The 10,728-nt window shown below is 36.5% G+C and overlaps 1 protein-coding gene across 1 annotated transcript in view; it reads right to left on the bottom strand.

Moving 5' to 3' along the window:
* Window positions 1-7,029: 7,029 nt before the first annotated feature.
* The window catches only part of LOC149576500 (uncharacterized), a 223,248-nt gene continuing 219,549 nt past the window's right edge, over window positions 7,030-10,728 (bottom strand). The window contains exon 13 of the mRNA XM_089817457.1: window positions 7,030-7,166. Coding sequence (XP_089673583.1) covers window positions 7,161-7,166 — 6 coding nt within the window. The 3' untranslated portion in view covers window positions 7,030-7,160. The remainder of the gene's footprint in view (window positions 7,167-10,728) is intronic.

Here is a 10,728-nt window from a genome sequence, read left to right as displayed (position 1 = left end):
GAACTTGGATCAAAATAAATTTGATCCACTTGACTTGAAAGCCCTTCGACATATGTAGAATATGTGTTAAGCCTTTTGTTTCTAAATGATTGTGCTCGAGTTTAAGAATTCCATCCACACATAACTCATTGAATGCTTCATTAATTTCCATGGCTCCAAGTTCTTGGATTGAACAATGATAGAACAAATGGATATCGTGGACAAGAAGTACCTTGGGTGGAATTTGTGGTTGTACTCCAGTAGGGTCAAGTGCCTCTACAATTACCGAACTTAGCTTGAATGTGGAAGCCTTGCAATCCACTCCACAAACCAACATTTCCAATCCTTTCTTCATTTTTCTTCTCAAATATTCTGTCCCTCAGTAGGGTTTTAAAAATGGGAGAACCTTTAACAACAATTCCTCAAATCACTTGAAAACTCTAAATTTGCACTTCACTTTGTGCTCTGAAAATTCATGGTGAAACAATGCATTTGATTTCTTCCTTTTTAATGAATTTCCTCTTTCTTATCACCATTAATGCTTCATACATATACTTGCTCTATTACAGGCTATCCTCTACTCAATTTGGACTTTAATTCTTTGAAGACACCTTCAACTTGGTAAGGTCTCATGAATCAATAGGAACTACCAACTCAGAAAACTTCAAAACTCAGTAACATTACAATCATTCGGTCTGACCTTGGTACTTGGTAGAGTTACCAACTCTGTGTCTACATTATGAATTGATATGTAACCCAAAAATGCTTGGTAAGATCTTGAACCTTTTTTATCACTAAGGGATCCTTGTGCATCTTGAATGTTGTATGGATCTTTCTACTTGTTGGTTGGAACTAATGTTAGATGACTTCATCTGAATCATAGTTCCAGTGATCTCCATAGGAACTAAGTTGAAATGGTTGGGCCACCCAACTCACTAACTTGGGTGTCAACAATTTTGTGACTTTGGTTTACATTCTCTAGAGATTTCGGTACCCATTATTGTCTCATTTGTTTTTTTTTATTGTTATCTTTGGCTTTCTTTTCATCTTCAATTCTTCCTGTGTTCATGCAGTTCTTGGCAGGATGTCCAAGTTCTATACAAATAAAACATATTTTTGTAGTATCTCTTTTCCTCATGTGATGTTTCACACAGTTTTCTCCAATGTGCCCAAACCCACCACAATAGTGACATCTAAACCATGTGTTGTAATTGATCCAAATATTTCTTTTACAAATTGTTCTAATGGGTTCCATTTCTTGGTTTTGCACTATGAAGATTTGTGTCTTTGTTTCTTTCAATTGTGACACTTTCTTTCAAACTTAGGTTTCTTTGTACATTCAATTGCTCTATGTCCATGCTTGTTGCAACTATAACACTTTCCATTAAATTTTACTTTACCATTGCTCCAACATTTGTTTCATGTATGACCTAACTTACCACAATGATTGAAAGTAGGCCTTTCATTCTTTTTAGCTCCCTATTAAGATGATTCACCATATTCTATATATCCTAATCCATCTATGCCCTTGTGTCTATACTAATTTTTTTTATTTAATTGATTCATGCTTTCTTGAGATTTCATCATTCTTTCATTGGTTTTCTTTTCAATGTTGAGATCATTTTGCTATCTTTCATTCTCTATCCTTAGATTGAAAAGCTCTTGATTTGCATCATTGAATTGATCAATAAAGTTTTCTTCTTGAAGGGATAGTTGTTGAATTTTATCGTCCTCTTCTTCTATCACTTCTTTCGCTTTGTCTTTTTCTTCCACGACTTCACATAATCTGATTGATCAGATTTCTTGCTCTCTTTTAAGCTTTCTGAATTCTTCTCCAATAGGTCTTTGATTGTTGCATTAGCTTCATCTAAATTTATTTTTGGACATAAGTCTTCCATACTTCTTTTAGTGTAGAGATTATCATCCATTTGTACTACAAGATCTTTCCTTCTTTTTAATGAATGAGAGAGTTTCTCCTTTTCTTTCTTGAGTTGTCCAATGGCCAATTCCATATCCAAATTTTCATTCTCAATAGCCTTATCTAGCTTGCATACCTCCATTGACTCTGATCTTAGCTCAAGCTGTCAAACTTTTGATGTGAGAACTAGAAGCTCTGATACCAATTGTTGGAAATGTAAGGTAGGATAGGTTACTAAGAGGGGAGGGGTGAATTAGGAACCAATAATTTTTTTATCTTATTTCACCAATTAATCCTTAATATATTATTTTGATTTAATTGCATGCATGAAAGAATGAAAGCAATAAAATATTCATAACACTTCGACACAAGATATGGTGACCTAGAAACCTTCCAATTAGAAAGTAAAATTGGGGTGGGGATGATACCTACAAGCTTTAGTACTGATGTATAAAAATAATCTGTTAAGGCTTACAATTGACCACTTCTAGTGATTTTCCCTATTAGGAGCAATAAGGGTTGTTAGATGCACCCTGTTAAGGGATTTACAAACACACAATGAAGTATGCACTTGGTTAAGAGATCTAGCAAAAGACTATTAAGTCTACCTTGTTAAAGGATTTCACTAATGCACCTATTAGGATGAATCAGTGACTGATCTCTGGTCTACAACTCTGATTTGTTGAATGAGATTCCTTGTATTACAATGATCACCAGGTTGTGATAGATAAATCTATGGTGTCCCTTATACTTCTTGTAGCCTTCTTTTATCTGCACTCATACAATCCTTATTCTTCTTCTCATACATACTCTCAGATGTGATACAAATGAGTTACATATATATCAATCCAAATAACTAATTATTGGAGTCAACTACAATACCAAATTCATCATAATTCACAAATTTAGCCCAACTTCTGCAACTTGTGTTTTGAAGACAAACTCAGTGATGTTTTGATACATGACAAACACTTTCAATGCTCAACAAACTCTAGCAGTCAGTTGAAGTAGAATCTTGGTCCATACCGATCACTCTTGAGTAGCTCAAACTTAGTTAGCACTATGTGACTCAGTGAACACTGAGAAATTTAGTAGCTATTGAATCACTCGATTGACATGGCATGACTCAGTCAACACTAGATTCATTGAGTTAACACTGTGAGCTTGGTAGACACTGTAGAGCTTGGTTAACACTACAAAGCTCAGTTAACACTAAAGTCTTCTTCACATCCACTAGATAGCTTGGTAGACAATGCTATGCTTGGGATATACTATAAATTGTCTCTGATGCTCAATAGATGTTGTGTAGCTCAACATCAATTTCAAACTATTTGTTTAGCTCGATAGCAACTAAGACACTTAGTTGACACTGGTGGATGAATGATAAACTTGATAGAAATTGTAGAGCTTGGTAGAAATGTAACCATTTAACTAAGTATTAAGTCACTGATAGAAAATTTGACCTTAATGTCAACACATAAAACTCACACCCCTTCCTCCTTGCTTTCTTCAATTGCATGGTAGAGATTTGTCTAAGTTCAAGTGGGTGTTTGACACCATTTAACACTACCAAGTGTCCTGCATCATCAAGGCATTCAATCACCTTGTCCTAGTAGTTAACAATGGCTTTATATTTAGTTAGCCAATTGATTCCTAATATGACATCATACAAGCCCAAATGAGCCACATACACATTGACCTTGGTGTGAAGGCTAGAGAGTTTGAGTTCACTATAGAATAAGCATTTCTCTACCCAACACTCAACCCTATTACCATATTCTACAATCCAAGCTTCAACCATTTAACTATGCCCAAAAGGAATTACATCTATAATATTTGGATCTACATAGAATTCTCTAGCACCAGTATCAAATAAATTATAGACAATCTAAATTTACCCAATATCAAAATAGGTGTGGCCTGAAAGTTTGTCTGCATGTGATCAACTACAATATGGATGTGATGTTGAGGTTGAAAGTATCTCCTATCAAAATTTCAAGGGAACCTAGTGGCATAATGTTTTCCACCACATACAAAACATCTTGATTGTGGTACTCTCTGATCATCATTCATGTTGTTTCTATTTCTTTCATTACCTTTAATGTTTATCCTATCATTATTGTTCTGGTTGTTATTCCTATTAAAATTATTTGTGTTATCATTGTTCATATGATTATCAGTATTTTCATGCTCTTTACCTTTTATTTATTGGATATGTTGTTTCTTTCCATCCTCCTTCTAACTATCCATCTAGTATTTCATTTTATAATTATGATTATGTTGGGGTTGCATCCTTCAGCCTCTATTCCTATTTAAGAGCCTTGTTGAGTGCTTAATCCATTGTGTTAGGCTCCTACACTTCTACCTCACTGTAGATCTTTGGGCATAAGTCCTGATGAGAGTCATTTATGACCCATTTAATACCATATTTTAATCCATTTTATGCACTTACCTACTCATTTCCATATTCCATTTCCATTCCATTACCACCCATTTTACCATTTTACGTTGCATATGGTTCAATATATATAAGTAGTAGTTAATGAGGTTTTGGGATTAAAATATGGAAAATTCATCATTGATTATGTTTTACTAATCTTTAATATTGTAGCATGTTGGTATGCATAACAGAACTTCCTGTCACCTATGGAGATGTAACAAACAAAACAAAACCCATGCTAGAGTTACGAAGGACTTCATACATGGCAGGGAATAAAATTATTATTTCCTCTCCTCCTCTTCTGGATACCTTCAATACTATACAGTAAACATCCAGAATATATAAACGATGATTATTGATGTTATAACAACATTTTAAAACTATATTTTGCATCCAACAAATCAAGGTCTACGTAGGTGTGTTTTTACCATTATTTATTCTAGCTGAGAAATAAGTTCCCATTCTTACCCGTGGAATGAAGGGAGCCGCCATCTTCACAATGCTTAATAAATCCTTTCATAACTACTTAAAGGAAAGGAATCCAATTAGCTATTATTGTACGATGGAGGATGTGAAAAGTGGTTAATTAGTTCCTTCAAACAGTCAGCAAAACAGACCACGTATTTCAGTTGTATATTCATGGCTTCCATTGCATAGTTTGTTGGTCTCTAGCTGATTATAGATTATACATTATTGTACATACTTGTTATGTTTGGTCTATATAAGAAATGTAATATGGAGATGTAGAGAACAATTCTATACTATTCTTCTGAGAAATAAAAAGACTGTATATTGTGTTGATCAACCTCATGCTCATTGTCTTCTATCTCACCACCTTACGGACTGGGGAGGGGACCCACTTCTTGGAACATATAGTGTGTTTTCTAGTTTTTATTTCAGTGTGGTATGTTTGTATTTCAGTAATATCAAGTTTCATTTAATTATTATTTTTGAACTAGTTGGTAATCTGATTTGTATTAATATGCTATGCATGTTGTTCATGTAACAGTTTGAATTTGATTTGCATTAATATAATATGATTACTATTTTCTTATAATTACTAATGGTTTATCCTAGTTTTGATTTACTGAATAGAAATAATTATGTTGTTATTACTAGTAGAAAGATGTTTTAGTTTATGATGTTTTTATTCTCCAAATCATTTTAGTAGGTTTCAGTCAAGTTCCTGTCGCAGGAAGTGACAGTTCTTGTCGCAGTTTTGTTTTAGTTCTTTATAGGTTCATTTTTGTGTGTTTTAGTTGCATTCATAAGCCCTCATTTCAAAACTACCATCCCTTGATAGCATATTTCTTGGATGCCTTTCACAAGCTTACGCTCTCGGATTGACACATATAGACCAGCCGAACTGTATTATAAATCATCAATTCTTTATTATTATTTTTCCCAGTGTTGGCCTATCAAGTCCATTAAAAACTTATGGGTCATGAATAGTTCATCATTTCTGGATACTATGGAGCATGTTTAACAAAATGGAAGAACCCTTCATGGTATTGCATAATTGTCATGACCCCTTATCACAACTTGTAGAATTCAGTTGACTTCTTATCATAGAATAGTATAGGAAACCACCTCTAATGGAAATGTTGTAAGAAATCCTCCTAGGACATCTCACCATGTTGAAGCTTCTTCTCTACCATCACATTTTCTCAACACATAGTTTCTTCACCCACCAATAGAAATGTAGCCCATACTACCTTTGATTTCCTTGTGAAAATTTGGAGAAGGAATATTTTTCCTTGTTGGCTATCCATGCCTTGACATCTTCCCTAGTGGAAGCATTACAATTAGAGGTAGGAGGGGTGATCTTTTTGAGGTCCTTTCTTAAATTAGTTACAATCTAAATCCTATCATTAACAATCTCACCAATTCAACGATCAACTTACGTCTTTTGTTTCTCTTCACTCCTCTTTTCCTCTGACTTCCTACATGCCTTAGCTAATTGATCCTCCTCATTTTTCTTCTTATGCTCTTCCTCTTTCCTATGTAGGGCCTTGAAGTATCAATCTTCATCCCACTTATTTTATTCTTCCTCAACATGTCTACCCCTTACATCATTTTCTAAGGTATCCATTTGTTGATCTTGATGTTGCAGAAAAGCCCCTTGTAGAGTCAAAAGTGCCAAAATTTAATCCAACCTATGGTTAGATCCATCATTATATGGATTGTTTCTCAATCCATCTCAAGTGTGACTTCTAGTAGTCATGGTGACAGATCAAACATCTACACCCAAACACATTTATGTACATTAGGATTGTGGCCCAAGGCCCTAGGATTTAAACACCTCTCTAATACCATATGTTAGATCTTGTTCCATCTAAGCAAACGCCACATCATCAAATTTGCAAAAAGTGTAGAAAAATATTCATGGAACCCTAGTTGATTTTTCAACCATCCATTTCATTAAACATAATCAAGGATTAACAATATGTACTCATTAAATAAAGTATTTATGTTGTCAATTCAATGATGTTGACCTACATGTCATACATCCATGACATAATAATATAATCATACTTACAACTATAAAATATTAAATTTGAGTACATCAATGTTATGTACATAATTACATCCAATTATATGATTACATCATCTACAACATATAAGTTGATTTCATGCATTACATCATATGAAGAGTTTAAAACAAGTTTACCTTAGATAGGTGTCCATCTAGAAGTCTCAGTCTCCTCAGCCATCTAACATTGTCAATCTTCTATTTGAGAGAGGAATGTGGCTCAGGTGCTTTTTCCATGGTAACCACATACTGTTTAGCTCCCCTGGGGTCATTCCTAACACCAAAAATGCCTAACCCTGACACAAGAAGCATAGAAACTTAGAATAATAGGATCAGATGGATCTAGTGTAGTTGTAAAACATACTACTTTCCACAAATTTCTAAGTAGCCTAATCACAAAATGCGATAGAGAATAAAATAGTAAGCATATCTATACATATGCAATTTAAAAATGGCTTTGGCCAAAGCACTTTAACCAATATTTTCAGATAGAAAAAAAAAGAAAACAAATGTATCCTTTTCTAATTAGATAACTAGCAAATAAAAAAAAACAAAGAAAACTATATCCATTTCTATCCCTCCTAATTTACCACATTACACCCATCCCATAAGAAAGTCTAAACTCATTAACAAAGCAAAATCAAAGAATATATTAAGTTCAGAATTTAAAAGTGAACTCCAAAATTGTTCTATCTACACATAGACAATCCATAAATTGTTCCCAAATAATGTACCCATTCCTTTAGAAAAATTATCACAATGCAACATTCATGTAATAATATCAGAAATTATGAACAACTCCTTTTTCATTATCAACACATAAGCATACAAGTTAATACGCTTGTTGAATTATTTGCACAATTTTCTTATAGGTCATACTTGTGTGTCATCACATATTTTTATGAAAGCAAATATCTTTAAATACCTCATATGAATAATCTAGATGGGAAATAATTTCCAGTAATTAGACTTCATTTTTGATGAATAGTCCTTTTCAATTAATAAAATTTACTAAGATTACAATTCACAAAAAAGGGGCTGGGGGATACAGGATCACCCTGTGAATGAGTTCAAACGACTGAAGTCAAAATAAACAACATGGCCTCAACTAGAAACTATAAACTATTCATAAAAAAAAAACACTTTTAAGCTGCCAAGGCAGTACCAGCAGAGGGAGGAGGATCATCTTTATCAGAAAATCCCCACGCATCAGTGGGATTGTGAGGCAGACTGGGAACAGTCCAGCTGTCAGCAGCATCAGCAGGGTCTAGGGTAGTCGCAATCTCCGCATCCTTCTTGTCTGGCCACGGAGGAGAAATTGCCAAGACCAGCTGAGGAAACTTGCCAGAGTGTGCCCGTCCAGGGGGAGCAGCCAGAGACCAGCCAAAAGCCCGCCCAGGGGGGGGAGCTGGGGACTAGCCAAAACCACCACGTGGTGGGGAAGTGGAGCGGCACCTCCAACCGCCATGACCACCACTGGGAGAGCGGTGGCGGGGACCCTGGGAGCGCGGCGAGTGTGAATGGTGGCCAGAGGACTGGCATTGGGAATGGTGACCGTGAGACGAGGAGGCATCGACCGAGGCATCCGGAGGCACTCTAGCAATGGTGCAAGGAGCATTGCCCCAATGATTTAACAATTCCTGTAAGTGTGCAACCTCAAGGGAAACTTTATTAGCTTGCACTTGTATTTGCATAATGACATTGTTACAAATGCATGCCTTAGTGTACATTGCAATGTTAACATCCAAAAAACTATGAGTGAATAAAACTGCATTCCTATCTTTCCATAGAGAAAACAAAATTTCCATCCTAAAAGTATGCCAAATCTGGGAGAACTTCTGAGGAAATCTAGGGGAATCACCCAGTAGGATCATGTGCCATGAAAAAGGTTCAGGCCTAAAAGGCTTGAAAAAATCATGAATCCAGTGCCAATAATTCTAAGCACACTTGCAAAACCAAAAAATATGCAAAAAGGACTCAGGTTGGCCACAGAAGGGGCATCTGGGATCAGGAACCCCAATGTGCTTGAGCTGAGGCCCTAGGGGAAGACCTTGGAAGGCAAGGCACCAAGCAAAGTGTGCAATCTTAGGTTCTGTAATGGCACTCCAAATGGTGTCAAACCGTTTTCTCTATTGAGAAAGCGAAGAATGCAAATGCCACCATTGATTAAGCGTGTCCACCATCGAAAGGTGGGGCGAAAGCCATCTGTATCCCATATTGGGCTTATAATTGGTAAATGGAGTGGCAGGAAACCACTTCCAATCATACCACCAAGGATGAACAGACTGAATCCCCACTTTATGAAGTAAGTGCACAAGGATGGAAGACAACAGAAGGTCATAAGTCTGGCGATCAGCATGAACAAGGCGGTATTGAACTTGCATATCCTCCCATGACTTGAAATTCATGGTGACTCTTGAAAAAATGTCCTTGGTAGTGCAGATGCCACGTTTAAAGAAATGCAGAGCACTGGCACCTTGAGTCTTGGCAAGAGGAGTACCCTAGAAGGCAAACAGGGGAGACCACCAAATGTTCTGTTGATTTAAGGATAGCCCATGCGAAACTCATCACCAGCCCAAGGAAGCCAAGGTTTAACAGCTTCCCAAGCTTTCTAGATGCTCTTAATAACAAAAGAGCCCTGTATGACCACTGGTTCACGCATAGTGAGAAGGGTCTGAAAACCAATCCCCTTCCACGCTGGTTTGTTAGCAGGGAAGCTTGAAGAGATGCAATGCCTAACAATAATTTTCTAGGCTTCATCTCCAAAAATAGCTTTGATAATCCATTTAGCACATAGGGCAAGGCCCTGCTTTCGAGTGGAAAGCAGGCCGAGACCCCCAGATTCCCTTGGGAGACAACAGAAATCCCAAGAAACTCTATGAAAACCATGATGGTCAGAACCAAAGGCCCAAAGAAAATCTCTGAGCAAACGTTCTAATTTGAGATAGGAAGCTTTGGAGGAAGCCCAACAAGAAGAATAATACACATGGGTGGCAGCCAAAATCTTAGAACAAATCTAGAATTTACTAGCAAGAGAAAGCGGCTTAGTGATCCAATAATCAAGCTTTTTGTTAATCTTTGTAAGCACAACATTGCAAAGTTCCACAGGGGAAGCTTGGAAAGAAAAGGGAATGCCAAGAAAGCAGAAGATTTCTCCATGAGTAACCCATTTCCATTAGAATTGTCTGAACCAAGGTGGAGCTGGCAAAAAAGATTGTCAGTAGCAGAGCATTTTATGCCATTGAATGGTAGAGCCAAAGGCTTGACAAAAAGTGTCTAGACAATTTAAAGCATTTTTGATGTTTTCTTCATCTTCAAGAAGAGTAAGAAAAGAATCATCAGCAAAATGACCATTGACTAACTGGGAGGAAGAATCAGGCAAGGAAATGCTACGGACCAATCCTGAAGACACAGAGTGAGCAAGTAAATAACCAAAACCTTTAGCAACAAGGACATAAAGCGCTGGAGCTAGCGGACAACCTTGTCTAATGGAACGAAAAAGTTCAAAAGCTTTAGATTGCAAATTATTGATGGTGATGCAAGCATTAGTGTCACCAAAGAGCATCTCCACGGATTGAAGAAAATTGGGACCAAAACCTAGAGCCTGAAGCATAGCCAAAATGAAAGGCCATTCAATGCGATCATAGGCTTTAGCAAAATCTATCTTTAAAAAGCTAGCCTGTTGCTTGGACTTATGAGCCCATTCCATACCTTCCCAGACAGCAATGATGTTGTCAAGAATATACCTGGATTTGATGAAGCCAGTTTGTTCAAGCCGCACAATTAGAGGAAGCATATGGCAGATTTTGAGAGAGAGTGCCTTAGCAATGATCTAATAAGACACATTTAGGAGGGTGA

This window comes from Cupressus sempervirens, chromosome 1 (assembly GCF_028749045.1).
Source record: "Cupressus sempervirens isolate cs-2001-9-10 chromosome 1, ASM2874904v1, whole genome shotgun sequence".
NCBI lineage: Eukaryota > Viridiplantae > Streptophyta > Pinopsida > Cupressales > Cupressaceae > Cupressus > Cupressus sempervirens.
This window is presented reverse-complemented; position numbering and strand designations above follow the sequence as displayed.